Consider the following 16,976-nt stretch of genomic DNA (forward strand, 5'->3'; position numbering starts at 1 on the left):
TATGTATAGTGTACATAGCCTCTGGCTGAACATATGTATAGTGTGCATAGCCTCTGGCTGAACATAGGTATAGTGTACATAGTGTTTTGATGAACATATGTATAGTGTACATACCGGTAGTCTCTGGCTGAACATATGTATAATGTACATAGTCTCTGGATGAACACATGTATAGTGTACATAGTCTCTGGATGAACACATGTATAGTGTACATAGTCTCTGGATGAACATATGTATAGTGTACATAGTGTCTGGCTGAACATATGTATAGTGTACATAGCCTCTGGATGAACATTTGTATAGTGTACATAGCCTCTGGATGAACATATGTATAGTGTACATAGTGTCTGGCTGAACATATGTATAGTGTACATAGTGTCTGGCTGAACATATGTATAGTGTACATAGTGTCTTGATGAACATATGTATAGTGTACATAGTGTCTGGCTGAACATATGTATAGTGTACATATATAGTGTCTGGCTGAACATATGTATAGTGTACATAGTGTCTTGATGAACATATGTATAGTGTACATAGCCTCTGACTGAGCATATGTATAGTGTACATAGCCACTGGCTGAACGTATGTATAGTGTACATATCCTCTGGCTGAACATATGTATAGTGTACATATCCTCTGGCTGAACATATGTATAGTGTACATATCCTCTGGCTGAACATATGTATAGTGTACATAGCCTCTGGCTGAACATATGTATAGTGTACATAGCCTCTGGCTGAACATATGTATAGTGTACATAGCCTCTGGCTGAACATATGTATAGTGTGCATAGCCTCTGGCTGAACATAGGTATAGTGTACATAGTGTCTGGTTGAACATATGTATAGTGTACATAGTCTCTGGCTGAACATATGTATAGTGTACATATCCTCTGGCTGAACATATGTATAGTGTGCATAGCCTCTGGCTGAACATAGGTATAGTGTACATAGTGTCTGGTTGAACATATGTATAGTGTACATAGCCTCTGGCTGAACATATGTATAGTGTACATAGTCTCTGGATGAACATATGTATAGTGTACATAGTGTCTGGCTGAACATATGTATAGTGTACATAGTGTCTGGCTGAACATATGTATAGTGTACATAGTGTCTTGATGAACATATGTATAGTGTACATAGTGTCTGGCTGAACATATGTATAGTGTACATAGTCTCTGGCTGAACATATGTATAGTGTACATAGCCTCTGGATGAACATATGTATAGTGTACATAGTGTCTGGCTGAACATATGTATAGTGTACATAGTGTCTGGATGAACATATGTATAGTGTACATAGTGTCTTGATGAACATATGTATAGTGTACATAGTGTCTGGCTGAACATATGTATAGTGTACATAGTGTCTGGCTGAACATATGTATAGTGTACATAGTGTCTTGATGAACATATGTATAGTGTACATAGCCTCTGACTGAACATATGTATAGTGTACATAGCCACTGGCTGAACGTATGTATAGTGTACATATCCTCTGGCTGAACATATGTATAGTGTACATATCCTCTGGCTGAACATATGTATAGTGTACATATCCTCTGGCTGAACATATGTATAGTGTACATATCCTCTGGCTGAACATATGTATAGTGTACATAGCCTCTGGCTGAACATATGTATAGTGTACATAGCCTCTGGCTGAACATATGTATAGTGTACATAGCCTCTGGCTGAACATATGTATAGTGTACATATCCTCTGGCTGAACATATGTATAGTGTACATATCCTCTGGCTGAACATATGTATAGTGTACATAGCCTCTGGCTGAACATATGTATAGTGTACATAGCCTCTGGCTGAACATATGTATAGTGTACATAGCCTCTGGCTGAACATATGTATAGTGTGCATAGCCTCTGGCTGAACATAGGTATAGTGTACATAGTGTCTGGTTGAACATATGTATAGTGTACATAGTCTCTGGCTGAACATATGTATAGTGTACATATCCTCTGGCTGAACATATGTATAGTGTGCATAGCCTCTGGCTGAACATAGGTATAGTGTACATAGTGTCTGGTTGAACATATGTATAGTGTACATAGCCTCTGGCTGAACATATGTATAGTGTACATAGTCTCTGGATGAACATATGTATAGTGTACATAGTGTCTGGCTGAACATATGTATAGTGTACATAGTGTCTGGCTGAACATATGTATAGTGTACATAGTGTCTTGATGAACATATGTATAGTGTACATAGTGTCTGGCTGAACATATGTATAGTGTACATAGTCTCTGGCTGAACATATGTATAGTGTACATAGCCTCTGGATGAACATATGTATAGTGTACATAGTGTCTGGATGAACATATGTATAGTGTACATAGTGTCTTGATGAACATATGTATAGTGTACATAGTGTCTGGCTGAACATATGTATAGTGTACATAGTGTCTGGCTGAACATATGTATAGTGTACATAGTGTCTTGATGAACATATGTATAGTGTACATAGCCTCTGACTGAACATATGTATAGTGTACATAGCCACTGGCTGAACGTATGTATAGTGTACATATCCTCTGGCTGAACATATGTATAGTGTACATATCCTCTGGCTGAACATATGTATAGTGTACATATCCTCTGGCTGAACATATGTATAGTGTACATATCCTCTGGCTGAACATATGTATAGTGTACATAGCCTCTGGCTGAACATATGTATAGTGTACATAGCCTCTGGCTGAACATATGTATAGTGTACATAGCCTCTGGCTGAACATATGTATAGTGTGCATAGCCTCTGGCTGAACATAGGTATAGTGTACATAGTGTCTGGTTGAACATATGTATAGTGTACATAGTCTCTGGCTGAACATATGTATAGTGTACATATCCTCTGGCTGAACATATGTATAGTGTGCATAGCCTCTGGCTGAACATAGGTATAGTGTACATAGTGTCTGGCTGAACATATGTATAGTGTACATAGCCTCTGGCTGAACATATGTATAGTGTGCATAGCCTCTGGCTGAACATAGGTATAGTGTACATAGTGTTTTGATGAACATATGTATAGTGTACATACCGGTAGTCTCTGGCTGAACATATGTATAGTGTGCATAGCCTCTGGCTGAACATATGTATAGTGTGCATAGCCTCTGGCTGAACATATGTATAGTGTACATATCCTCTGGCTGATCATATGTACAGTGTACATATTGGCCATGATTAGCACAACTAAAATTGAGAACCAACCTTTCCTGACAAAACTGTGTGGCTGTACTGATAACATAGTAAACATATAGCAGCAGATTAGGAAAAGATCTACTTGTCTCTGTTTAACTGATCAACAAAGTGCTAATAAATTGCAATAAGAAATATCAGAAACACATCTGACACAATATTTTTATTTTTTATTTTAACCTTCCCGAGATTGTACAAGATCTATTGACCATTAACCGTGTGGCCTAAGATAATCATGTTTGAGATAACATCAGTGTACTAAAATTATGTTATTACGTTTCTGAGACTTAAATTATTGTGCTATTTCACTAATTTCAGGTTCCCCATCAGATCGTGAGAGTGTGAGTGTGGGCAGCATTGAGATCGTAGCCAGTTTCAAAGGGCCTGGTAATGATACATTCATGTGTAACTTCACAAAAGTGAATGTCACTGACCGCATTGTCCACTATAATGTTTTGTGGCGAGTGGATGGTCAGTGGGCATATGAGAGCACACCGAGGACTGACATCACTGACGACTTCCTGGATGATGAGCTTGCTAACAAAGTCAAGGATGGAACAACCGTATGTTGCACCAAGACATCTTTAAGTTTTCTTTATCCCAGGCTTATTACGTTCATGAGTACTGACTTGGTTTCAACATACGTTAATTACAAAGTAAAACTGATGGTCACAGGTTGTAACAACTTAGTAAGCCTTCTCCATAGAGTTTACAAAGTATGTATCACATGATTAACAATGTTGACAGAAATAGACACAGGAGGGAAGGGACAGATAGGATATGTACGTGTACAATATAGTGTATAGCACAGTCTACCACTCTATGTACTGCTGTACAAGTTGAAACACGAGGTTCAAATCCAGAGGAATAACATTGTTCACAATGTTTTTTAGTTATTTTCTCAATAATTTTGACCTTTCCAACGTTTGCATTGTAAAAAGTTGTGGTGGATATTTTGACAGACTGCAAAAACAATGGCAGCTTGATTTGTCACTACCAGATCATTGTTTAGCTGAATTAATGAACCTCAATTGAGTGTGCAAGTTGTTTTATCTTCTGCATTGTACCAAATGGGTTGTAGGATGACGCTCCTTGAACATGTTCTTTAACACCTTGTTAAAATCGAGAATTATTCCTCATTTAGACAGCTGTTGAAAAGAAAGCATTTTGTGAATGTTTAAGTCTAGTGACAGGCACTTTTACATTACAACAGAGGTTATCAGATAGAGTTGATACCATGTTATCAGGTTATAATTAACAGAGAGAGTTTGGACAAATTATGTTGTATATTTATAGATGAAACAGAGTTTGCATCTAGATCTTCACGATGCTAAAGTCTCAAGTCATGATTAAAAAAATACTATTTTTTGTCTTGAGTAGCATGGGAGTCCTGTGATTAGTACTTGCTGCTTCCTAATTAATTTGTTTAGCTTTTGTTTCAGTTCAACCATGCATGTTGTCTGATAAACACTTCAAGCCAGGATTTTGTCCTATTATCTACTTTCATTAAGTAAAGATTTAGTATCTGTTCATTTAACGCTTTATTATCAGCTAAGAGTCTTGTCATACTATCAAACTCATCTGCAATGTCATTAACATATACAAGAAATAAGAACAGTGTTCTAACTTATTACAAACAAAACAATAACTGTTAGGAATGTGAGAACTCTCCTACCCGTGTTGTCAGATTACAGCTGCACTGAGTGCTTGCTATGCTGACGACTGTGAGAACACAAGGGGTCTGCTGTCAGTTTCAGATGTGTACACAGCAGAAATTAAGGTAATGTATTGCTATTTTCCCAAATATCAATAACAATGATTTGACTACTCCCAAATAGCGCTCCCAACACTTAGTAACAGATAGAAGTGTGTCATCCGTCCATCTGTAAAACACTCTTCAAGCAAACCCAGTCGTTGGCAATATATATATATATATATATATATATACTGAACCAAATTAAAAACTTCACAATCATAAAATTTTAACATTTTGACCAGTTATCATTGTGGGCCCTTATTGTGTATTTAAACAGTAATGGCCACGTACTGTCTTCAGATAACACCAGTTTTTGTGCAGGTGAATGGATCAAAATCATGTGCACAACACTATAGTGGCAAAAGTGTTTTTTCACGTGCAACTGGTCACGTGGCCATAATACCGCACATGTTTTCAGCCATACTTGTTAGCAGTCATTAACAAAAAAAGAAAAACACAAGAAAACAAAAGTCTTTACGGTCATTTGTCATGCCACGCCTTTCAAATGTGCAATGTGAACGTGCCATCGGCATGTTGTAGACGGGAACGTCCGTAGCTGAAGTCGCAAGGGGGTTGTAGTCGACGGACTGTTTATGATTTACAGACGCGTCTACAGCAAACGGGTACCACCGCTGATCGCCCTCGGACAGGTCGACCACGTGTGACGTCACATGCAGAGGATCGTCAGATTGTCTTACATCACCTCCGTAACCGATTTTTGACGGCTACATCAACCAGAAATGAACTTTTTAGGGGTAGACTGAGTGCGCAAACTGTTCGAAACCGTCTGAGAATTGCTCACCTTCAAGCATGACAGCCATACTGCGGGCCGATTCTGACTCAATTACACAGACGTCAACGTCAATTGTGGGCACAGCGACACTTACGATGGACTCAGAGGAATTGGAATCAAGTCGTCTTCTGTGATGAATCCCGATTTAATCTTCGATTTGCTGATAGTAGGGCAAGGGTGTGGAGGCGCCATCATGAACGTTACGCCCAGTGTTGTGTACAGAAAGTTGACAGATTTCGAGGTGGAAGTGTCATGGTGTGGGGTGCTTTCTGTGGCAATGCACGTTCCAGGCTTCTTGTCATCCATGGCAACCTCAACGCTGCTGCTTTCCGCGACCAGATACTGGCACCAGAACTTCTGCCTTTTATGGCAGCACATGGACCCGGTTTGATCTTCCAACACAACAATGCCAGATCCAACACAGCAATTTTGACAAGGAATTTCCTTCAGAATGTGGGAGTCAACGTCATGGACTGGCCGTCAAGGTCTCCCGACCTCAATCTCATCAAACACGTCTGGGATGCTTTTGGCAGAAGTCTGCGCACTCTCCAGAACCAACTACAGAATTTGCAAGATCTTGGCACCATTTTGCAGCAACAATGGCGTCGTCTTCCCAATCATGTGGTCACAAGCATCACAAGGTCCATGCGGAGGCGTTGTGTGGCAGTTGTCAATGCACATGGTGGCCATACACGCTACTGCACTTGTATGCCATCAGATTCTCGTGCTTGGGACTTATGATTTAAACTGTTGATGTTCTTACCGAATACCATAGGTGCTTGGAACAAATTATGGTTACCATTGTTAATTAAAAACCTTCTTTGGACATTAATGATTAAAAATTACCTTCTCTGATACATTTTTCCGTTGTATATCATATATGGGATTACTTTTAAAAATGTGAAGTTTTTAATTTGACTCAGTATATATTGTATTCTAAATTGTTCTGCAATTACTGCTGAGGGATTGAATGTCGGTCGTGACTTTGAAAAGAAACTAACTCTAAATATAGGTGCATCTTTGTAAAGTCTGTAAAATATTTTATGTGCACAGGATTGAATTTGGGTTCATGTAACTTTAAAGAAGAGTCTCTGCAGTAAGAGTCAATTATATCATTGGTGGTCCTCTATATCTCGGCATGGGTCCAGGGGTTTGTGTAGGTTATCCATAATGTTAACCTTGGAGATATAGAGGATGATCGTTGGTATGTAAAGGTATTTGCATAAAAACAATGTGAGGTGAACCGAGCATTGTTTCTTGTGGTTGATGATGTACTGCCTCTCTTACAACCTTATTTTTCAACGTTTCAATGTTCTTTCATACCCAGAGCAATTGTCATCAGGGAGTCAGCTGTGACTTATGATGATTGTGACTTCAGCTCCCTACCATTATGTCTTTGACACACTACCTACTTCAGGCTTGGATAAGAGCTTGTGTGGCACTAGACAAGCATTGATAGATATGTAGAGAAAAGTAATGATATTTCATGTATAGAGAAGTCTTTTAAGAAAGGTCTACGTTGCTGGCTGGAATCGATTTTGTAGGTGTGTTGTTTGAATCAAGTTGTCTTGTAGATTATTGGTTACGCGTGGCCTGCCACTCTGAGGATGGTCTCTGACTGCATTCGTCTGTTGCCAACATTGCCATAAACACCAAATGGCGTTTCTGTGGACGTTAAATTGTCTTGCAACATCACATTGACTCGATCCTGCTTCAAGCATACCAATGGCTTGCAGACGCTCATTTTCGGACAGGCGTGGCATTTCGTAATGTTGAATAATTGCGGAATTTTGTTGTTTTTCTGAGTGGTTGTTGTCAGCACGATGCTAAACAATGCATATTGAATCCCATTAACGCACATGTTTTTATACCCATTCTTGGGTAGTGAAATGCATGGGTCTTTTGCATGGAATGTATGCTTTTCTGTAGCAGTTGCGTTTTTGTGACTTGATTCCATACATGTACTACAATATTCAAAAGCAAACTTTACTTGTTTGAAAAATACACTAAAATATTGGTGTCTAAAGAACTTTTGTTGTTGAGTATACAATATATCGTGATACGTAATGCAATACAGCCTTGTATTGCAAAATATTGTGATGCACTTTAAACCTCCAATACCCATCCACACTATCGATATGAGAAGTGTATTGAAAAGCAGGGAGATTATGTTGAAAAATAAAATTAAAAACACTTTCACAATTGTTTTTTTTTTTTGTTAGGCTTAGAACTCTTTGACCAGCCCTTGTATTTGTTAAAGGAGGTTGTGGAGAGCTCTGTTGTGTGTAGGATGAACTGATTGTCATAATCAGAGGTTCTCAGTTGTACAAAACTAATATACTTATAAATTGCCATTTGGGTTTGGAAGGTTGTTGTAATGAGAAGACTATTTTGTGATATCAGATGCAAGCAAGGTTAATTTACTTTTCATTTGTTGATTGATAAATGAAAACAAAAGTTGAAGATTAACATGGTGGTTTTGCATGAATTTATTTTATCTTTCAGATGGAAAATGCTCTTGAGGAAATGACCTTGATTGAAGGAAAGCCAGGGGAGACCATTCAAATAAAGGCTACTGCTCCACCATATGTACTGTGTCGTGGTATGTCCTTTAATGACACTGATAAGTGTGAAATTCACATCAGCTATGACATATCAGTTGATAATGATACAGAAGTCCAGTGTCTGACTGGTGAATTCATACCCCAGATGGCATTCCGACTCTTCTCCGATCAGGAGGAGCAAGCGCTTTGTGGGCTTATGATCAGGGGAGATAACTGGCAGAAAGAATACTCACTGAATGTGCGGGCAACAATTGACAGCAAATATGACAATGACCACAACAGAACTCTGACAGTAATGTCTTCCTACCTGGTTAGCTCTGTGGTGGAGCAAACATCCCAGCTGCTCCAGTCCCAGGTCAGTCGCTCTGTCTGTCTGTTACTGCGTCTGCGTCTGTCTGTTACTGCATGTATGTCTCTGTGACTGCCTGTTACTGTGTTTGTCTGTTACTGCATGTTTATGTTTGTGACTGTCTGTTACTGCATGTATGTCTCTGTGACTGCCTGTTACTGTGTTTGTCTGTTACTGCATGTTTATGTTTGTGACTGTCTGTTACTGCATGTATGTCTCTGTGACTGCCTGTTACTGTGTTTGTCTGTTACAGCATGTTTATGTTTGTGATTGTCTGTTACTGCATGTATGTCTCTGTGACTGCCTGTTACTGTGTTTGTCTGTTACTGCATGTTTATGTTTGTGACTGTCTGTTACTGCATGTATGTCTCTGTGACTGCCTGTTACTGTGTTTGTCTGATACTGCATGTTTATGTTTGTGACTGTCTGTTACTGCATGTTTGTCTCTGCGTCTGTCTGTTACTGCGTCTGCGTCTGTCTGTAACTGCATGTATGTCTCTGTGACTGCCTGTTACTGTGTTTGTCTGATACTGCATGTTTATGTATGTGACTGTCTGTTACTGCATGTATGTCTCTGTGACTGCCTGTTACTGTGTTTGTCTGTTACTGCATGTTAATGTTTGTGACTGTCTGTTACTGCATGTATGTCTCTGTGACTGCCTGTTACTGTGTTTGTCTGATACTGCATGTTTATGTTTGTGACTGTCTGTTACTGCATGTATGTCTCTGTGACTGCCTGTTACTGTGTTTGTCTGTTACTGCATGTTTATGTTTGTGACTGTCTGTTACTGCATGTTTGTCTCTGTGTCTGTCTGTTACTGCGTCTGCGTCTGTCTGTAACTGCATGTATGTCTCTGTGACTGTCTATTACTGTGTTTGTCTGTTACTGCATGTTTATGTTTGTGACTGTCTGTTACTGCATGTTTGTCTCTGCGTCTGTCTGTTACTGCGTCTGCGTCTGTCTGTTACTGCATGTATGTCTCTGTGACTGTCTATTACTGTGTCTGTCTGTTACTGCATGTTTATGTTTGTGACTGTCTGTTACTGCATGTTTGTCTCTGCGTCTGTCTGTTACTGCGTCTGCGTCTGCGTCTGTCTGTTACTGCATGTATGTCTCTGTGACTGCCTGTTACTGTGTTTGTCTGTTACTGCATGTTTATGTTTGTGACTGTCTGTTACTGCATGTTTGTCTCTGTGACTGTCTGTTACTGCATGTTTATGTTTGTGACTGTCTGTTACTGCATGTTTGTCTCTGTGACTGTATGTTACTGTGTTTGTCTGTTACTGCATGTTTGTGTCTGTGACTGTCTAGTACTGTGTCTGTGTCTGTCTGTTACTGCATGTTTGTGTCTGTGACTGTCTATTACTGTGTCTGTCTGTTACTGCATGTTTGTCTGTGACTGTCTATTACTGTGTCTGTCTGTCTGTTACTGCATGTTTGTGTCTGTGACTGTCTATTACTGTGTCTGTGTCTGTCTGTGACTGCATGTTTGTGTCTGTGACTGTCTATTACTGTGTCTGTGTCTGTCTGTTACTGCATGTTTGTGTCTGTGACTGTCTATTACTCTGTCTGTGTCTGTCTGTTACTGCATGTTTGTGTCTGTGACTGTCTATTACTCTGTCTGTGTCTGTCTGTTACTGCATGTTTGTGTCTGTGACTGTCTGTTACTGTGTCTGTCTGTTACTGCATGTTTGTGTCTGTGACTGTCTGTTACTCTGTCTGTTACTGCATGTTTGTGTCTGTGACTGTCTGTTACTGTGACTGTCTGTGACTGCATGTTTGTGTCTGTGACTGTCTATTACTGTGTCTGTCTGTTACTGCATGTTTGTGTCTGTGACTGTCTATTACTGTGTCTGTCTGTTACTGCATGTTTGTGTCTGTGACTGTCTATTACTGTGTCTGTGTCTGTCTGTTACTGCATGTTTGTGTCTGTGACTTTCTATTACTCTGTCTGTCTGTGACTGCATGTTTGTGTCTGTGACTGTCTGTTACTGTGTCTGTGTCTGTCTGTTACTGCATGTTTGTGTCTGTTACTGTCTATTAATGTGTCTGTGTCTGTCTGTTACTGCATGTTTGCGTCTGTGACTGTCTGTTACTGTGTCTGTCTGTTACTGCATGTTTGTGTCTGTGACTGTCTGTTACTGTGTCTGTCTGTTACTGCATGTTTGTGTCTGTGACTGTCTATTACTGTGTCTGTGTCTGTCTGTGACTGTCTATTACTGTGTCTGTGTCTGTCTGTGACTGCATGTTTGTGTCTGTGACTGTCTAGTACTGTGTCTGTGTCTGTCTGTTACTGCATGTTTGTGTCTGTGACTGTCTATTACTGTGTCTGTGTCTGTCTGTTACTGCATGTTTGTGTCTGTGACTGTCTGTAACTGTGTCTGTCTGTCTGTTACTGCATGTTTGTGTCTGTGACTGTCTGTTACTGTGTCTGTCTGTTACTGCATGTTTGTGTCGGTGACTGTCTATTACTGTGTCTGTGTCTGTCTGTGACTGCATGTTTCTGTTTGTGACTGTCTATTACTGTGTCTGTCTGTCTGTGACTGCATGTTTGTGTCTGTGACTGTCTAGTACTGTGTCTGTGTCTGTCTGTTACTGCATGTTTGTGTATGTGACTGTCTATTACTGTGTCTGTCTGTTACTGCATGTTTGTGTCTGTGACTGTCTATTACTGTGTCTGTCTGTCTGTTACTGCATGTTTGTGTCTGTGACTGTCTATTACTGTGTCTGTGTCTGTCTGTTACTGCATGTTTGTGTCTGTGACTGTCTATTACTGTGTCTGTGTCTGTCTGTTACTGCATGTTTGTGTCTGTGACTGTCTATTACTGTGTCTGTGTCTGTCTGTTACTGCATGTTTGTGTCTGTGACTGTCTATTACTCTGTCTGTGTCTGTCTGTTACTGCATGTTTGTGTCTGTGACTGTCTGTTACTGTGTCTGTCTGTTACTGCATGTTTGTGTCTGTGACTGTCTGTTACTCTGTCTGTTACTGCATGTTTGTGTCTGTGACTGTCTGTTACTGTGACTGTCTGTGACTGCATGTTTGTGTCTGTGACTGTCTATTACTGTGTCTGTCTGTTACTGCATGTTTGTGTCTGTGACTGTCTATTACTGTGTCTATGTCTGTCTGTTACTGCATGTTTGTGTCTGTGACTGTCTATTACTGTGTCTGTGTCTGTCTGTGACTGCATGTTTGTGTCTGTGACTGTCTATTACTCTGTCTGTGACTGCATGTTTGTGTCTGTGACTGTCTGTTACTGTGTTTGTCTGTTACTGCATGTTTGTGTCTGTGACTGTCTGTTACTGTGTCTGTCTGTTACTGCATGTTTGTGTCTGTGACTGTCTATTACTCTGTCTGTGTCTGTCTGTTACTGCATGTTTGTGTCTGTGACTGTCTGTTACTGTGTCTGTCTGTTACTGCATGTTTGTGTCTGTGACTGTCTATTAGTGTTTCACTATGTGTTTGTGCCTGTATGTGTATGTCTGTTACTGTGTCTGTATGTGTCAGTGACTGTCTGTTAGTGTTTCATTATGTGTCTATGACTGTATGTTTGTGACTGTCTGTTTGTGACTGTCTGTTAATGTCTGCCTGTTAGTGTTTCAGTATGTGTCTATGACTGTATGTTTGTGACTGTCTGTTAGTGTCTGCCTGTTAGTGTAGGTTACTGTCTCTATATGCGTCTGTTACTATCTCTGTATGTATCTTTCTGTTACTATCTCTGTCTCTCTGTCTGTCTGTGACTGTATGTTTGTGTCTGTTAGTGTCTGTTACTGTGTCTGTCTGTTATTATCTCTGTATGTGTGTATATGTTACTGTGTCTGTTTGAATCAGTGTCTGTCTGTCTGTTACTGATCTCACTGTGACTGTCAGTTAATGTTTCTCCTGCTGCCAGGTGATTCTCTATCTTTGGTAACGATCAGTATGAATCTATATCCTTCTGTTACTTAATTTATGACTTTAGTGACAAAATATTTCTCCTTGATTCAGCTCTCTATCCTGGATGCAGACAATGGTGCCCTGTGTATGGTTGTCAACGATCCACACATTACGACACTGGATGGCTTGTAAGTATGCTCAGGTGTTCTTGAAAGAGATATTTAGAGTTGACAACACAAATAATTTGGAATATGTTTACCTTCTGGTTTAGTTCATTTCCCCTTGTATCATTCTGCATGACTGTTTCAGCTACTACCACATGTATTTCCACGGCCCATTTGTTCTGTACCAGCACACAGACCTGCCCTACACTGTAAGTACACAGTCTCAGCCATCACTGAAATATTGGGATTGTTTCTCAAATACAGCTCACATGTATTCTAATGCGTCCTCATAACTTCAGCATAATGTCATAAAGAAATATTTTGTCTTCATGGTCAAATATTTAATGTTTTCCCAAGTACATTTTGCCACCTGATATTTTTGTACTGGACATGTTAATAACTGAAACAATGTCCAAACATAGAGACCAAGGACCTATCAGTGTAAATGTAACACATGATCCACTTCAAAACTGCAATTACACACACTCTTTATCAAATTGTCTAAAATATTGGCATTAGTATGTTGATTTTCTTCCTCAAAGCCATATTTGGCGTGATCAAAATCCCCATATTTCAAATTGACATAAATTGTCCCAGTAAATTCACATGTTAATAGAATGATTATATTATTTCTTTAGTCAATATCCAAAACATGCATGTGAAAGATTGTCTTAGACACAGCAGTCACAAATTGTGGCAAGTAATAAATACATTCAGTCCCAGGTTTCATATTGAAAAACAAATTTCAAAATAAGGCATCAATATCTCCTCGAGATCTCTTTGCAAAGATGTGGGATGTGAATAAAATGGAAATCACAAAATATGCCAGTAATCTAAACCCTGTTCATCAGAACTGATTTTGTCAAGTATCATATGCATATATTGTCAAGAACAAATCTGTATTGTCTGGAATCAAATGCAATATGTAGATAGATCATATGGAAACATAATGCAAGTTGAACTGACAACGAAATAAGTTATGATTTGGGGGTCAAAGGTCCTATAATGATTATTACAGTGCATGTTATGTTAACTCCGGATGTCATACCTTCCTCTGTCAAAGTCAATACACCAAAATCTTGTATGTCACCCAGTTTTCTTCTACATGACAGATGCCCTTACCAGTTGAAGTTGGTTTGGGAAATGGGTGCATTAAAATTAGATGTCTCTTAACTGTGTCATGATCTGCTGATAACTGACACAAAGTAGTGAATACTACTAATTTCTCCCACAATAAGCTGAAACTAAAACTTAATAACTCAATCACTCCTTGAAGGATCACTGGTAGATATTTTTTCCTGCCATCAGGTCCAAGTGTTCCTGAGAGACTGCCATGGCCGAATGTCCTGTACAGTAGCTGTAGCTGCAAAAGCAGGGGATGATGTGGTTGTGATTGACTATGGTGGTGCCATTCCCACTGAGAGCTCCTACCCCGTCACAGTGAAGGTGTTCAGGAATGGTGCCATGACGCCTGGCTTCCAAGTCATCAGCAGGGATGAAGGCAGAATGTATATAGTAAGTCTCAGCACCTGCACCTGAATGATGAATGGAGAATATTATGTCCAACTAATGTACATATATATATAACACACTATGCCAAATGTACATTCTTGATGAATATTCATATGCACAACTACAAGTTCTAATTTCTCCGGCTATGAAATCATGTTTTTCCACATGACAGATACAGTATCCAACAGGCATGGAAGTACGAGTTGGCATCAGCATCATCCCTGGTTACAACTTCCTCAATGTATGGCTGAGACCTTCAGCAGCTGATGTCGACAAAACAACAGGTACCACCAACAGTTATACAGTGTGAAGAACTATACACACTAGGGTTGCGACCGGGTACGAGACTGAACTCGAGTACCCGGCAGACAATACCCGAACCAGACTCAAGTACCCGTAGTTCAATGTTGTCCCACTTGTTGGTAATGCTTTTGCGAAAAAAAGGTCATCAAACATCTATTGATCTATTCTGAGGTATTATGTTTTTTATTAAATGCCTGCATGGCTTACCTAAAACCACAAGTGACGCAGAATATCAAAGTAAATGCTCTTGTGTTTAAAATTTAGATGCTTTTTCATGGAACTCGTCAAACTACCTGCGTAGCTGATACATATGCCACAGAGACGACTTTTGGTCTTTTTCTTTGTGTCATCAAGGTCAAAATACGCCCAAACATTTGAACGTTTGTCCGCTTTGTCGTCCATTTTGAAGTGACTTACGAGTTACCTCCCCTGAAAGGGTACTCGAGTCCTGAAAATTGGACTCGAGTCCTAGGCTACCCGACCCGTTATCGGGTACTCGAGTACCCGTCGCAACCCTAATACACACCTTGTATATTTCAAGTCTCCATGAGCTACGGATTTACGGGAAAAGTAGCAAGTTTATCTGATAAGATAGAATATGATGGGAAGGCATAGTTTTCTTCAACCTGACGTAAAGCTCTGTATTCCATTATTGTAGTGAAAAAGTATAAAGATAAGACAACCTGATGTACAAACAGGTACTGAATACAATGAGGGGAATAACACACAGCTGTAGCAGCAGAACCATGGTATGAGAATACTTGGCGACACAGCTACAGGTGGCTAAATTTTACCACACTATAATAGCATATGAGTGCATATAGGGACAATATCAGAATAAATAAATAAACAACTTAGATAACTATATTTAATTTTTATTGCATATGAGAAGATATGATTTTGAATTTAATACTTTCAGGAATGAGTATCATGCAACTACTTCCGGTATATCATTGTTTACAAGGTCAGCTTATGAGAGCAAAACATAACAAGCATGTTGCTTCCAACCAGTTTGATGACCTTTGAATGGTTCATCAAATTGCATTTTTTAGATACAGCACAGTAATAAATGTACAGAACTGTTTTGAGCAGCTATCACACCAAATGAATAAAGAAAATTGCTGCTAAAATGTAAAACGTATTTGTAGGTTTGTGTGGAAATTACAACAATGATCAGTCAGATGACCTTCGTAGTCCAGATGGAACCATGTCAACGCTGAACATCAAACCTGACAACTTCTCTATCACGTGGAGGTTGGTATTAACTTACTCTTGTATGTGTATCTGTTTAAGGCCATTGGTTTCCAACTGCCTCAATTAACTGTCTTGTTAATTATTTGCTTCTGGATGTGTTTTTTATGTGTAGGTGAAAGGTCATATGAGCAAATTTAAAGGTTGACATTGTTTTTCAAATGTAAAATCTTATCAAATATTGATGAAGCAAATGTGTAATCAGTTGATTGACACTTCCTCATTATCAACCAGTCAAATGAAGTTGGTCAGATGACTAGATTAAACCTTGTGTTAGATAAGTCTCTTGATGAGTAACAAGTTAATAAATAATGATAGCTTCAGCCATATCATATGTAAAAATGATCTAATGTGGCTGAGGTAACTTGACATTTCTGGATATCCAACTTAAGAGGTATGGCTGAAAACTTCTGAACCTACTAAGGCTGTAGGGTACACCCTTATCTGTGTCCATGTATAAAGTACAATACTTTCCATGCTTAGAGGCTGCATTTGAACCAAATACACAATCAGGCAGCATATTATTCATTTGAATAACCTATCTCTATTATACAATTTGGTGAACACTAAAAAATCTTTAGATTTTCAACAGATGTCCTCTTCACTGTCTACCCATCCAAATCAGTTGTTAGGAATATCACATGTCATGCCAAATGCCTCAGTAGATGTGCACATCACTTCTTTCTTGTGAGTACTCAGCCTAACACCTGCTATTATTTGAGCACACGTTTTTGTATTAAAATTCAGTACAAAAGTAGCTTAGGTTATCAACAAAAGACAACAGTTTACTGTATATACGTTGTACTCTTCTTGCGTAGATATAAACTATTATCTCAGGTCCACTCTTGGATATCCGATCTCATTAAAAATTCTGTGCTCACAGTCCATCACTCTCACAGTGACAGCTCACAAAAGACCCGCCAACACACCTTGCAATCCTCAAGAAAATGTTGATAAATACATATGATTATGAAGGATTCTCAACTCACCACACGGCACATACAACCCATGAAGATCCATGTTAGAATTGGTCTTCATCAAGCCATGCTTGCCATAAGAGGCTACTAACGGGACCAGGTGGTCAGGCATGATGGCTTAGTTGATGAATGTTATGGTATCCCAATTGCACGGATCAATGCTCATGATGTCTCTTGATCACTGCATTATTTATAGAGTGCCATC

At 39.3% G+C, this 16,976-nt stretch overlaps 1 protein-coding gene across 2 annotated transcripts in view; it reads left to right on the forward strand.

The window, feature by feature from the left end:
- Positions 1 to 16,976, forward strand: part of LOC124150009 — a 359,724-nt gene that overhangs the window by 38,628 nt on the left and 304,120 nt on the right. For both annotated transcript variants that reach the window (XM_048393436.1, XM_046521880.2), the window contains exons 19-26: positions 3,545 to 3,789; positions 4,914 to 5,006; positions 8,281 to 8,694; positions 12,676 to 12,752; positions 12,874 to 12,937; positions 14,037 to 14,243; positions 14,413 to 14,524; positions 15,692 to 15,797. In XM_048393436.1, the coding sequence (XP_048249393.1) occupies positions 3,545 to 3,789; positions 4,914 to 5,006; positions 8,281 to 8,694; positions 12,676 to 12,752; positions 12,874 to 12,937; positions 14,037 to 14,243; positions 14,413 to 14,524; positions 15,692 to 15,797 (1,318 nt within the window). The remainder of the gene's footprint in view (positions 1 to 3,544; positions 3,790 to 4,913; positions 5,007 to 8,280; positions 8,695 to 12,675; positions 12,753 to 12,873; positions 12,938 to 14,036; positions 14,244 to 14,412; positions 14,525 to 15,691; positions 15,798 to 16,976) is intronic.

This window comes from Haliotis rufescens, unplaced genomic scaffold (genome assembly GCF_023055435.1).
Source record: "Haliotis rufescens isolate VD_foot unplaced genomic scaffold, xgHalRufe1.0.p SCAF_12, whole genome shotgun sequence".
Taxonomy (NCBI): Eukaryota; Metazoa; Mollusca; class Gastropoda; order Lepetellida; family Haliotidae; genus Haliotis; species Haliotis rufescens.